Here is a 14,488-nt window from a genome sequence, read left to right as displayed (position 1 = left end):
TTGTCAGAACTAGGATTTTATTTAATTAGAAATTCTATTAACAAGTCAGATGGGGTCATCAGGGAGAGGTTTTGAAGCTGGGGTAGGAGGTAGCCAGTTTGTGCTCCGGCCACTGTGGACCACGATGTCGTCGTATTCATCCTGGGGGCAGAGGAGGCCAGGCAGAGGGGCTCAGGTGGCTGCCACCTTGCCCCCTGCCCAATTTCTCCCACCCGCCCTAAGATTTGGTCTTGCCTTGAAACCCACGTTTCCCCCCACTCATAGTTCAACTTCCCTGCTTAGTTCTCCATCCACCATTTTCAAGGTCATCTGTGTTTTCCCCACTCCTGCTGGAGCTGTAGCCCAGTTGCTTCTCCAGTTCTACATCCACTGAGGTCTCCCTCCTCCACCCCTTCCCTCTGCCTTTACCCAAATTCCTCAGCTCCCACCATGCAACGTCATCACCTGCCCAAGGGTTCTCCAAAGCAGCAACCTCACCGCTGCCTAAGGTCTTTCCCACTGCTGCCAGTGTTTGAATCACTGCTGCCCACCTACCAGTCACTACAACTGAGATCGTTTCTCTGCCTCTACCTGAGTTCTCCCTCCCTGCAACCCCCGTCCAGGTACTTGCACCGTTTGCACTCCTGCCCGAGTTTTCAAATCACAGCAGCCCAAGGTCAGTCTCAATGTGCTGCTTAATTTCTCTGTTCCCTGTCCCACCTGCCCATCTACCCTGAGCCCCCAGCTGAGCCTCCCAGTCTTTCCTCCTGACTCACGCCCTCATCCCCGCTGTCACTGTCGCTACTGCTGCTGCAGGGTCCAGGCTTGTCGTCCTCATCCTCGGGTTCAGGGGCTCCGTGTGCACGGAGGAGGCGGGCGAGGATGGGGTTGGGCCGGAGCATGGCGCTGCCCAGTGGGGTGCGGCCACCGTACATGCGGGCAGCAGGGTCAGCACCTGCCTTCAGGAGAAGCTCCAGCACATCAGCTGCTTGGGCCTCCACTGCCAAGTGCAGGGGGCTCCGGCCACACGTGGGCTCCTGTGGATGTAGCAGAGAGGTCAGAGGGGGCCCTGCCCCACTCTGGGACAACCCCCAACCTGCAACACCTCCTCCCTAGGGAGGCTCACCAGTTTGTTTAGGTCAGCTCCGGCCTCCCAGAGTAGTCGGACCATCTCTGCATCTTTGTGGATGACGGCCACATGGAGTGGGGTGTGGCCTGGGGACAGAGTGATGTTAGACAATGAGGCTGAGGGACCTGGGCCCCCAATGCCACAGCTCGGCGGAGGGCTTTGTGGCCTGAGGGTGACCGAGTCTGGGGTCTGGATCCTGAATTCCTGGGTGTGTCAAAGAGGCATCTGCATGGCAAATGCCTAAGTCTCAGGGGAACTGGAACTGGCTGGCAGTGCCAATGCTTAGGTTGTGGGCCTATGGCTGAAGATCCTGGGCCTATGGACAGGAGGCCTGGATCTTGGGAACAGGAAACCTAAGTCTCTGGTCTTACTTCACAAAGAACCTGAAACTCAAATTCCTGGGTCCTGAGTGGTTGAAGGACCTGTGAGCTTGGGGGCCTGGGGTGGACCCTGAACACTGACTGGGTCCTGGATGACATCAGTCCCTTTGTGAAGGGGCCAGTCCCGGGTAGTTGGGCTTAGAGATGGGAGAGCCGAGACTCAGACACCAGGGCCCTGGTAGAACTGGCTGAAGAGGGCTGTACCTAAACTCCGGTGTCAACCTTTTGGAGCCTGGGGTACCAGAGTTTCACAGAGGGCCTGAGCCTTGAGTTTCCTTATCCTAGGTGGGCTGGGACCCATGGTTGGGGGTAGGGAGATGTCCAGGATGTGTTGTGCCTTCTGGCTGGGGAGGCTGGGCCCAACCACTGGATTTGGCCTAATAGCTCTAGGCCTGTGGGTTCCTAGTGATCTGGAGCCTCCAGGTAGGGGTTCTGGGTCCCACACAGCCAATTCTCAATAATCTGGGGTCTGGGCAGGAGTCTTTGGTCCCAATGCCTGGGTCCCTGAAGCCTCAGTATTATTTCCCAAGGGGCTGGGTATTGAGTCAGGAGAGCTGAGCCCAAAGCCAGGTGCTGTCACCTGGACCTTCTCAGTAATGTGGACTCTTACCTTCATAGTTTTCAGCCTCTAGCTGCAGCTTCCAGTCCTCATTCTCTTCCTCCTCCTTCTCCAAGTCGGGTTTGGGGTACAACGCAACAGCACTGTGGTCAGTGCCAGGGGTGTGGTCTGTGCCAGGGGTGTGGTCTGTGTCAGGGGTGTGGTCGGTGCCAGGGGTGTGGTCAGGGTCCTGAGCGAGGTAGATATGGGGGGCTTCCCTAGGGTGCTGGGGGCGGGGCTGGAGCAGCACTTGAGCACAGGCGTGTGCCCCCATGCGGCAGGCTAGGTGCAGCGCTGTGTAGCCCCCACGCTCTGCCACATGCAACCCGGAGCCCGCCGTATACAATTTCTCCACCGTGGATGCCTCCCCCAGGATGGCTGCCAGGTGCAGGGCTGTCTGCAGGAGCAGAGCGCAAGTGTTAGAAGTCACACTGAGAATCCTGGCCCCAAGCCCTACACTATCTTCCAGTGGCTCACCTGGCCCAGGTCATTCTGCAGGTCCAGGTACTCAGTACCAGCTGCAAAGCCTAGGAGGAAGTCCAGGAAGGGCTCATGCTGATGAATCACCGCCAAGTGCAGTGCCCTGAGAACAAGGACAGGGGTCAGAAGGCACAGGTCAAGTACTCTTGCACTCACTCATTCAATAAACTGTGTGCTAGCCATTGTGACCACAGTTCTGGAACCAGATGTCAGGAATCTGAGAGGGTCAGGTCTGAGTTAATGTAGAAAATTTATTTAATCAATATTTATTAAGTAGGACTTCTGCCTCCTCTCAAACATGGACCAGATTTCCCTCCCATATGAATCAATGAACAAATCAGACCAAACATCCTATATAATAAAAGGCTAATATGCAAATCGACCAAACGGTGGAATGACTGACCGGTCACTGTGATGCACACTGACCACCAGGGGGCAGACGCTCAATGCAGGAGCTGCCCTCTGGTGGTCAGTGCACTCCCACAGGGGGGGTGCCACTCAGCACACCCTGAGTCGGGCTCACGGCTGGCTAGCGCAGCAGCGGTGGCGGGAGCCTCTCCCACCGCTGTGGCAGTCGGACATCCCCCAAGGCCTCCCGGACTGCGAGAGGGCACAGGCTGGGCTGAGAGACCACCCCCGCCTCCCCCAGTGCACGAATTTTGTGTACTGGGCCTCTAGTAGTATATAAAGCAACAGTTTTCAAAATACTGGACAATGTATCATGCAATGAATGACAGTGTGAGACAGGAAACAAATGAGGTGAAGCCTTCGATTGACTGCCACAGCTTATGGTCTTGAGAGTTTCAAGCCAAGGTGCTGGGAGAGAGAACCTAGGCAGAGTCAGCAGATTGCCTGAGATGAGGAGATGGAGCTGAGTTGGGGGTAGGGGGTTGCCAACTGGCTAGAGTCAGAGGATAGAGAACCCAAGAGGAGAGCCTGGGGAAATGACCCCAGTCTGAAGAAAGTATCATTCAAAAGAATTGGAGAAGTATGCCCATCGCTCACATGGCTGGGAATAGTACCCACTATTCCCACCAGCCAGACTAGGAAAATCCCATCATTCACAGGACATTGAGAAGAATACTCCAGAAGGTCTTACCTCAATAGTGAGGAATAATGAGTGCTAGCTGGGACACTGTTCAGGACCCACCTACCAAATCATAAAAGCAAAACCCAAAAGGATCAAACGAGTTACAAGTAATTTAGCTGTATCCCAGAACAATACTCAAGAATATTTATAGGAAGAAAAAAATATCTATAGGAACACAAAACTAACCAGCCTAACAAGTTAAAATCTACAATATCTGGCATCTAATCAAAGATCATCAGGCACACAAAGAAGCAGGAACACATGACCTATAATTAGAATAATCAATCAACTGAAGTTAACCCAAAAATGATCCATATGTTAGAATTAGCAAACAAGAAAATTAAAACAGTTCATTATAATTGTATCTCACATATTCCAAAAGTTAAGTATAGACATGGATGATAAAAGAAAAAGATTCTAATTGAACTCCTAGAGATAAAAACTACAGCATCTGAAATGAAAAACACACTAGATGGAATTAACAACAGATTGCACATTGCATTAAGAAAAGATGAACGAGCCCTAACCAGTTTGGCTCAGTGGATGGAGCGTCGGCCTGCGGACTGAAGGGTCTTCAGTTCGATTCCGGTCAAGGGTATGTACGTTGGTTGCGGGCACATCCCCAGTAGGGGGTGTGCAGGAGGCAGCTGATCAATGTTTCTCTCTCATCGATGTTCCTAACTCTCTATCCCTCTCTCTTCCTCTCTGTAAAAAATCAATAAAAATATAATTTAAAAAAAAAGAAAAGATTAACGAATTTGAAGACTTCACAACAGAAACTCTCCAGAATGAAACACAGAGAACATTTAAAAATGAAAGAACATCAATGAGCTTCAGGGAACATGTCCCTAAAGCAGTGGTTCTCAACCTTCCTAATGCCGTGACCCTTTAATACAGTTCCTCATGTTGTAGTGACCCCCAATTTCATTGTTACAAATTGAACATAATTAAAGCATAGTGATTAATCACAAAAACAATATGTAATTATATATGTGTTTTCCAATAGTCTTACACGACCCCTGTGAAAGGGTCATTCGACCCAAAAGGGGTTGGACCCACAGGTTGAGAACCACTGCCCTAAAGGAAGAGGTAGATAGAAAAAATATTTGAAGAAATAATATCTAGAAAATTCTCCAAACTTGCTGAAAACTCTTAAACACACAGAACCAAGAATGTGAATGACTGCCAAGAACAAGAAATATCAGGAAAACTACACCAAGATCCATTATTTAAAAATCTCTTCAAAATCAATGATAAAGACCAAAATCTTAAAAGCAGCCAGAGAAAAAGATACTTAAGTACAGAGGACTAGAAATAAGGATGACAGCAGATCTCACTAGAGAATAATGAAAAAAAAATACACAATGGAACAATATCTTCAATATCCTCAATGACAATGACTATCCAACCAGAATTCTTTAACCCAGCAAAAATAGCTTTCAAAAATGAAGACAAAATACAGATTGTAAGGAAAGAAAAAAGGCCTTTCTTTTCCTTTGCTGTACCTTCCACAGTTTATGGGAAGCACCTGGTAATTAAACCCCAAGATTGTTAGGCCCTCTGAATGCATTGGCCCTTTTGGGGAAAATAAAAATAAACTTCCTACATTCATCTCTTATTTTATTTTATTTTTTTAAAATATATTTTATTGATTTTTTACAGAGAGGAGGAGAGAGGGATAGAGAGTTAGAAACATCGATGAGAGAGAAACATCGATCAGCTGCCTCCTGCACACCCCTTACTGGGGATATGCCCACAACCAAGGTACATGCCCTTGACTGGAATCGAACCTGGGACCCTTCAGTCCGCAGGCCGACGCTCTATCCATTAAGCCAAACAATCCAGGGCTCGAAGATAATTTTTAAAATAATTGACTATTTAAGCAAAAAATAATAACAATGTATGGTGGAGTTTATAAGACATCTACTTATATAAAAACCCTGGGTGGTGTTCATCACAACCAGAACCTCCGAAACCAAGCAGAAGTAAGTCAGTGCTGCAGGGGTTGTCTTGGTAACGGCTGCGCCCTTCCCCGAGCTGTTTCCCGGAGCTGTTTCCTGTAAAGGCGGGGTTTGAGGCAGGAACCCACCCTGGGAGCGTGGAGGCATATCTTTCTAAAGTGTGCCGCACCAGCACAGCCAAGGGTGAACCTGAGTGGGGGCAGCTGAAAGACTTAGAAAAGACAGACAAGAGAATGAAAGCCAGGTCTTGGTGGGACGCTGCTTCTCTGAGAGTCAACGACCACGCCCACAGCCATGCCTTTGTTTTATACCAGATGCTACGAGGCAAAGTAAGGGCGTGACCAAGATGTTTACAACATTCTCCTGGGTTTCAATCCTACTCAACTACATGCACCTGAACTCTATCAAGCCTACATCACTCAGGCACGTGGGGCCACATGTTCGGACCATAGATTCAAGCTTACAACTACAGCTGGTGGCTATAATTGTGCTGGGAGGGCCCTGCCCTCTAAGCTGAGACTTGCACGTGGCAACGAGAGGACTGTGCCCTCTCATCAGTCCAAGGCTTGAACCTGTCCAAAACACTGTAGCGGCTCCCCACAATAAAGTTTTAATTATGTTTCTTTGTTACTAATGTTGTGGCCCCACCCCATAACAAAGAAACAATTTCCAGAGGATGAGGCCAAGGAATCAGGATTTTTTTAAAAATATATTTTATTGATATTTTTACAGAGAGGAAGGGAGAGGGAGAGGGATAGCAAGTTAGAAACATCGATTCAGCTGCCTCTTGCACGCCCCCTACTGGGGATGTGCCCGCAACCCAGGTACATGCCCTTGACTGGAATTGAACCCGGGACCCTTGAATCCGCAGGCCGACGCTCTATCCGCTGAGCCAAACCAGCTAGGGCAGGAATCAGGATTTTAAAAAGATTCCCAGGTGATTCTAATGTGCAGCCAAGGTTGAGAACCACTGCTATAGATAATATTAAAAAAACATCTAAACGTGCAATTCTTTGTCCAAAAAATGAGCATGTTCAAAAATTAAATGAAGAAAATTTGGATATACTCAATGGAGATTTTCACACACATTTGAGTGATGATTCCATTGATTCCAGAGATGATGCTGAAAAGGAAAATTTTCCCATCGAATTTCTTAATAGTATTACTCCTTCGGGAATGCCATGTCATAAATTAAAAATGAAAGTGGGTACAATCATCATGCTATTGAGAAATCTCAATAGTAAATGGGGTCTTTGTAATGGTACCAGATTTATTATCAAAATACTAGAGGCCCAGTGCACAAAAATTTGTGCACTCAGGGGGAGGGGGTCCCTCAGCCTGGCCGGTGTCCTCTCGCAGTCTGGGACCCCTCGGGGGATGACCACTTGCTGGCTTAGGCCTGCTCCCCGGGGGATTGGGCCTAAGATGGCAATCAGACATCCCTCTGGCAGCCCGGCAGCCCTCGGGGGATGTCCACTTGCCAGCGGGGAGCAGACCTAAGCTGCAGTCAGACATCCTTAGCGCTGCTGAGGAGGTGGGAGAGGCTCCCACCACCACCTCTATACTGGCAGCCGTCAGCCTGGCTTGTGGCTGAGCAGAGCTCCCCACTGTGAGAGCTCACTGACCACCAGATGGCAGCTCCTGCATTGAGCGTCTGCCCCCTGGTGGTCAGTGTGTGTCATAGTGACCAGTCATTCCCAGTCTTTCTGCTGTTAGGGTCAGTTTGCATATTACCCTTTTACTATATAGCAGGGGTCCTCAAACTACGGCCCACGGGCCACATGCGGCCCGCCGAAAACATTTATCTGGCCCGCCGGGTGTTTTTGCCACCGCTGCCTGTCCTGCTTAGCAGCCGCCTCGTCCCGGGCCCGCAGTGCTCATGTGTGGAATGTCTGAGGGACAGTGAACTGGCCCCCTGTTTAAAAAGTTTGAGGAGCCGAAACCAGTTTGGCTCAGTGGATAGAGCGTCGGCCTGCGGACTGAAAGGTCCCAGGTTCGATTCTGGTCAAGGGCATGTACCTGGGTTGCGGGCACATCCCCGGTGGGAGATGTGTAGGAGGTGGCTGATCGATGTTTCTCTCTCATCGATGTTTCTAACTCTCTATCTCTCTCCCTTCCTCTCTGTAAAAAATCAATAAAATATATTTAAAAAAAAAAAAAGTTTGAGGATCTCTGCTATATAGGATAGAGGCCTGGTGCATGGGTGGGGGCTGGCTGGTTTGCCCTGAAGGGTGATCTGGATCAGGGTGGGGGTCCCACTTGGGTGCCTGGCCAGCTTGGATGACGGGCTGATGGCTGTTTGCAGCTGGTCACACCCCCTTCAGGGTGGGGGTCCCCACTGGGATGCCTGGCCAGTCTGGGTGAGGGGCTGATGGTTGCTTTCAGGCTGGCGGGCGACTGAAGCTCCCAGCCTCTCCTTTTTTTCTTTTCTTTTTTTATTCTGGGATTTATTTACCTTCTATAGCTGTCACTGGAGCTGAGAGCCGGCTCCAGCTCTGAGGCCCGGCTCCAGCTCTGAGGCCGCGGATGGCTGAAAGCAAGTATCTGGGGTTTGTTACCTTCTATAATTGAAACTCTGTTGCCATCACTGGCGCTCTCAGCTCTGAGGCCCTGGCCGGCTGAAAGCAGGTATCTGGGGTTTGTTTAGCTTCTATAATTGAAACATTGTTGCTTCCGGAGCTGAGAGCTGGGCCGCAGCAGGCGGGGAACCTTGGCTTCCTCCATCACTGGAGCAAGCAAGCCTCATGTTCGCTTCAGCTGCGTGGCTGCCAGCCGCCATCTTTGTTGGCAGTTAACACTTGGAGTGCGGGAAACGAGTTAAGTCGGCTCGCGTGAATTGCGCGTACTCCGCGGGAGCCGTCTTTAACTCGGTTCATATAGATTTGCGGTGGAGTGCGGGAAACGTGTAAACTCGGGCCGATTGTAACTGCGTATTACCAAATATTTGTTTGTAATCCACCCTTTTGGTGGATGGAACAAAACCAAAAGACAGAGCCATCTTATATTTTGGCGGGAAATTCACCCGCACTCCAAGTGTTAATTTGCATATCCTGCTGATTAGCCAATGGGAAGCGTAGCGGAGGTATGGTCAATTACCATGTTTGTCTATTATTAGATTAGATTACGACCTAACATTATCAAAGCTGAAGTATTAACAGGATTTGCAGAGGGAGAGGCTGTTCTGATTCCAAGTATTAATTTGTCCCCATCTGACACTGGCCTCCCATTTAAATTGATTCGACGACGGTTTCCCGTGATGCCAGCATTTGTGATGACTATTAATAAATCACAAGGACAAACTCTAGACAAAGTAGGCATATTCCTACCTGAACCCGTTTTTGCACATGGTCAGTTATATGTTGCTTTCTTTCGAATTTGAAGAGCATGTAACATTAAAGTTAAAGTTCTAAGTACTTCATCACAAGGGAAATTAGTCAAGCACTCTGAAAGTGTTTTCACTCTTAATGTGGTGTACAGGGAGATATTAGAATAAGTTTAATCACTTTATCAGTCATTGTTTGCATCACTGTTGTTTTTATATCATGTTTTTGTTGTTTTCATATCATGTTTTTGTCATTTTTATTTCATGCCTCTGTTGTTGTTATATCCTTTTGTAACTGTTATTTATTAATAAATTTATATATTATTTTCATACACATTTTACTAATTTCCTTTCATCTCTCACACTTCTATTATAGAGAAAGGGCAAATAGCAATATTAAAATATCTCTGCTAATTAATTCCCTTTTTAAAAAAATATATTTTATTGATTTTTTACAGAGAGGAAGGGAAGATAGAGAGTTAGAAACATCGATGAGAGAGAAACATCGATCAACTGCCTCCTGCACACTCCCCACTGGGGATGTGCCCGCAACCAAGGTACATGCCCTTGACCGGAATCGAACCTGGGACCCTTGAGTCCGCAGGCCAATGCTCTATCCACTGAGCCAAACCGGTTAGGGCAATTAATTCTCTTTTAAGGTGCACAAATTTCGTGCACCGGGCTACTAGTGTGTAAATAAAATGTATGACCACAATAGCATACAGGCCAGGAGGGGCAAATAGAACCTTATGATCTAAGGTTCTTTGAGTCCAGGAGAAGTGGCATACTATCACTCAAAGGTTAACGTTGTATACTATAAACCCAAAGCAGGGATCAGGAAACATTTTCTGTAAAGGGCCAGATAAGTATTTTAGGCTGTGTGGAACATGTGTTCTCTCTTACCTACTCTCTTACACCTGCTCTGCTGGGGTGATGCAAGGCAGCCACTGCCAATATGGAAATGGATAAGCGAGGCTGTATTTCAACAGAATTTTATGTATGGGAGCCTGAAATTGGAATTTCATATGATTTTCACTGTTAACAAAATATTCCTTTTATTTTTCAACCATTGAAAAATGTAAAAACTATTCTTAGCTCATAACCACATAAAAGCAAGTGACTGGCTAGATTCTGCCTGGAGGCCAGAGTCTGCCATCCCTGTCTTTCAGAGCAATCACTAAAATGATAAAACAAAGAGTTAGAACTAATAAGCCAACGAAGAAATACAATGGAAAAAAAATGTACTCATTCCAAAAGAAGGAAGATAAAGAGGAACAGGGAAACAAAGAAGAGATAAGTAGAAAACTAATAAGCTTATCTAATAAAAGAGAAACATGCAAATTGACCGTACCTTTGTTACACTCACAAGCCACGCCCACCAGCCAATCAGAGCAACTATATGCAAATTAACCCAACCAAGATGGCAGCCGGCAGCCATGGAGCTGGAGCAAGCAGGAGGCTTGGTTGCCTCGGCTGTCGGCTCCACTCAAGGCAACAAAGTTTCAATTATATAAGATAAATAAACCCCAGATACCTGCTTCCAGCCAGCCTCCACTGGGAGCTTGGGTGGCTGGGGGCTTGGCCAGCCTGCAAACAGCCATCAGCCCCTGACCCAGGCTGGCCAGGCACCCCAGGGGGGACCCCCACCCTGAAGGGGCTGTGGCCAGCCTGCAAACAGCCATCAGCCCCTCACCCAGGCTGGCCAGGCACCACAGCGGGGACCCCCACCCTGAAGGGGCTGTGGCCAGCCTGCAAACAGCCATCAGCCCCTCACCCAGGCTGGCCAGGCACTCCAGCGGGGACCCCCATCCTGAAGAGGGTACGGCCAGTCTGAGAATGGCCCTCAACCCCTCACCCAGGCTGACCAGGCACCCCAGCAGGACCCCCACTCTGATCCGGGACACCCTTCAGGGCAAACCTGCCGGCCCCCACCCATGCACCAGGCCTCTATCTATGTAATAAAAGGGTAATATGCAAGTTGACCCTACCAGCAGAACAACTGGGAATGACTGGTCACTATGACACACACTGACCACCAGGGGGCAGATGCTCAATGCAGGAGTTGCCCCCTGGTGATCAGTGCACTCCCACAGGGGGAGCTCTGCTCAGCCACAAGCCAGGCTGATGGCTACCAGTACAGCAGTGGTGGAGGGAGCCTCTCCCGCTTCCTCAGCAGCGCTAAGGATGTCCGACTACAGCTTAGGCCTGCTCCCCACTGATAAGTGGACATCCCCTGAGGGCTCCCGGGCTGCCAGAGGGATGTCTGACTGCCAGCTTAGGCCCAATCCCCCCAGGGAGCGGGCCTAAGACAGCAGGTGGACATCCCCTGAGGGGTCCCAGACTGCGAGAGGGCACAGGCCAGGCTGAGGTACCCCCCTCCCCGAGTGCACAAATTTTTGTGCACCGGGCCTCTAGTAACAATATAATAAACTTAAACATAGCTGCTTCAATAAGTAAATGTAAATTATTTAAACATTCTAATTAAAAGGCAGACACTGCCCAGCCTGCCTGGCTCAGGGTTGAGTGTGGACTTATGAACCAAGAGGTCACGGTTCCATTCCTGGTCAAGGTATATACCTGGGTTGACAGCTCAATTCCCAGTGTGAGGTATGCAGGAGGCAGCAGATCAATGATTCTCTCTCATCACTGATGTTTCTATCTCTCTCTTCCTCTCTGAAATCAATAAAAGTATATTTTTTAAATCTAATCTAATAATAGACAAAGATTGAAATTGACCATACCTTCGCTATGCCTCCCATTGGCTAATCAGTGAGATATGCAAATTAACTGCCAACAAAGATGGCAGCTAATGTGCATACTGCAGGCAGATCCTGCTGCGCTGCCCCAGCGCGGATCCGGGCCTGTTGTGTCTTGGGCGGGGCGGGCGGGGCGAGTGGCAGCGTGATCCGTGAGAGGGCTCAGGTTGGGCTGAGGGACCCCCCTTCCCTGCCAGTGCACAAGTTTTGTGCACGGGCCTTCTAGTTAATAAATAAATGGCAGACATTGTCACATTAACTAAAAAAAAGCAAAACCAAACTATATGTTGTCTATAAGAAACTCTTTAAATATAAATATTTAAAAATAGGTTAAGAATAAAAGGATGGCCCTGGCTGGGTTGGTAGGTTGGTTGGAATGTCGTCTGGTACACCAAAAGGTTACAGGTTCAATTCCCAGTCAGGGCACATACCTAGGTTTTGGGTTTGATCCCAGTCCAGGCGCATATGGGAGGCAACTGATCAATGTTTCTCTCTCTTTCTTTCTCCTCTCTCTCTCAAATCAATATCCTTGGGTGAGGATTTTAAAAAGTAAAAATAAAAATATCAAAGGGTGGAATAAGGTGTAGCATGCTAACACCATTCAGTCAAAAGAAAGCAGGAGGGAGTATTTTTTTAAAAAATATATGTTTATTGCTTTCAGAGAGGAAGGGAGAAGGGGAGAGAGAAACATCAATTTTCAGAGAAAATCATTGATTGGCTGTCTCTTGTGTGCCCCACTCTGGGGATCAAACCCGAAACCCAGGCATGTGCCCTGACTGAGCCACACCAGCCGGGCAGGAGGGAGTATTTTAATATCAAAGTAGATTTCAGAGCAAGGAATAGAGAGGGTTATTTCATAATGAGAAAGAGATCAATGAATCAAGAGGACAGAATTATAAACATTTGTGCCCTTGATAATAGTGTCCAATTACAAGCAGCAAAACCTGATAGAACTACAAGGAGAAATAGACAAATCCACAATTCTTTTTAGAGATTTCAGTAAGTTTCTCTCAATAATTGATAGAACAACTGGACAGCAATCATCATCCAGGACATAGTGGAAGGGAACACTATACCCAACAACAGCAGAATATACATTCTTTTCAAGTGCACACAATATTCTGAACCACAAAACAAGTCTTAAAAATTTAAAAGGATTCAAGTCATACAAAGTCTATTACCAGTCTCCAATAGAATTAAATTAAAAATCAATAAAAGAAAGGTATCTGGAAGTCTTCCAAATATCTGGAAACTAAATAGCATACTTCTCAATAATCCACTGACCAAAGAAAAAAATCAAAAGAGAAATTATAAAGTATATTGAATTTAATAAAAGTCAAAACACAACATATCAGAATTTGTGAGATACTGTTAAAGCAGTGCTTGAGGAAATTTACAGCACACAGCACCTATAATAGAGAAGAAGAAAGGTCTGAAATCAATGACCTCCTTAAGAAACTAGAAAAATAAAAATAAATCAAACCCAAAGGAAAGGGAAAAAGGAAACAAAGTCAGAACAGAGATCAATAAAATAGAAAGCCAAAGAAATGAGAAAAGTAATGAAGCCAACTGGGTTCTTTGACAGAAGATCAATGTTTATTGAGTGCCACCTATGGGTCAGGTTCTGTTCAGTCGCTGAGGATATGGCAGAAAACAACACACAAAAACCCCAGGTACAATCCCTCACTGGGGCCTTTCCAACACTGTTTTTTTCTTTTGTTCTACCCTTTTACCGGGAATGCCCTCCCCAGATAATCTACTTGTCTCATTATCCTGCTTTATTTTTCCCAAAGAACTTACTATACGCTGGCATTCCATTTTTCTGTCTTTTTCATTTTTGTCATTTTTTGTCTTTCTTTTCTTTTCTCTCTCTTACTTTGTGTCTTTCTGTGCCTTTTTCCTCTCTCCCTCTTTTTTTCTTCCTTTACAAATTTTCTCTTTGAATGTGAGATGTGAAGATTAGTGCTCAGAAGGTGGAATCTTAATCAAAGGTCAAGTAATTATTTCGGAAATCAAGGTTTAATGCTCATATATCAGGAGCGAAGAATCAAAAATCATAAATATTTGTGGAGGTTAGAGGTCAGGAGGTACCTGCCTGAGCTACTAATAAAGGTCTCAGGCTGGGGTCAGGAAGATCAAGTCTAGTTTTGGGATCACTGGAAAGGCATGTGGAATTCTGAGAACCAGTGTTCAAGAAAGGAGGTCAGAAATTATGGGTTAGGATCATTTAGGTAGGAAACTGACTTTATAAAAGACTAGGACTTGTGGGTTAGAGGTCAGGAAGTCAAGCATCAGAAGTCAGATTTAGAAGCGAGGGCAGCCTAAGATTCACTCACGTGTCCCCATCCTCGGTTACGTAGCCAAAGACCAGGGGCGCCCACGACAGCCCCGGGCCCAGCTCCGCGCCCAATCCCGGTCCTCCGGGGGCCGCTGCATCTGGACCTAGAGAGCCCAGGCCACTGTCGCACCACTCGTCGGCATCCGCAGCTTTCCCCAAGCACGCGACCCCGGCCATGGCCCCCCAAGTCTCAGGGGCCCCGTGGCCGCGGGCCAGTCGCTGGGCTCTGCCTGGAGCTCTGGCGCTTCCGCCCTGCAGGGAATTCCCCAACACTCCCCCTGATCCATCCAATCAGAGTAGGCCAAATCGCTCACGCCCGCCCCCATTTCACTCCATGGCCAATCAGAGTTTTCATGTAGACTACGCTCTCTACCGGTTCCCACATTTTCCAGGCGCCCTTTATCAACATGGCTACCTATCAGCGCAGGGCACTTTGGGACTCGTAGTCAGGACCT

The 14,488-nt window shown here is 47.6% G+C and overlaps 1 protein-coding gene across 1 annotated transcript; it reads right to left on the bottom strand.

Moving 5' to 3' along the window:
* Positions 1-14,315, bottom strand: NFKBIB (NFKB inhibitor beta). The gene is made up of 6 exons (XM_006096684.3): positions 14,032-14,315; positions 2,564-2,669; positions 2,099-2,483; positions 1,106-1,194; positions 756-1,016; positions 1-141 (listed from the first exon to the last, which is right to left on the bottom strand). The coding sequence occupies exons 1-6, from the start codon at positions 14,208-14,210 to the stop codon at positions 46-48; spliced, it is 1,116 nt and encodes a 371-aa protein (XP_006096746.1). The 5' UTR covers positions 14,211-14,315; the 3' UTR covers positions 1-45.
* Between the last annotated feature and the right edge of the window lie 173 nt (positions 14,316-14,488).

The sequence above is a fragment of the Myotis lucifugus genome, unplaced genomic scaffold, assembly GCF_000147115.1.
Source record: "Myotis lucifugus unplaced genomic scaffold, Myoluc2.0 scaffold_185, whole genome shotgun sequence".
Taxonomy (NCBI): Eukaryota; Metazoa; Chordata; class Mammalia; order Chiroptera; family Vespertilionidae; genus Myotis; species Myotis lucifugus.
This window is presented reverse-complemented; position numbering and strand designations above follow the sequence as displayed.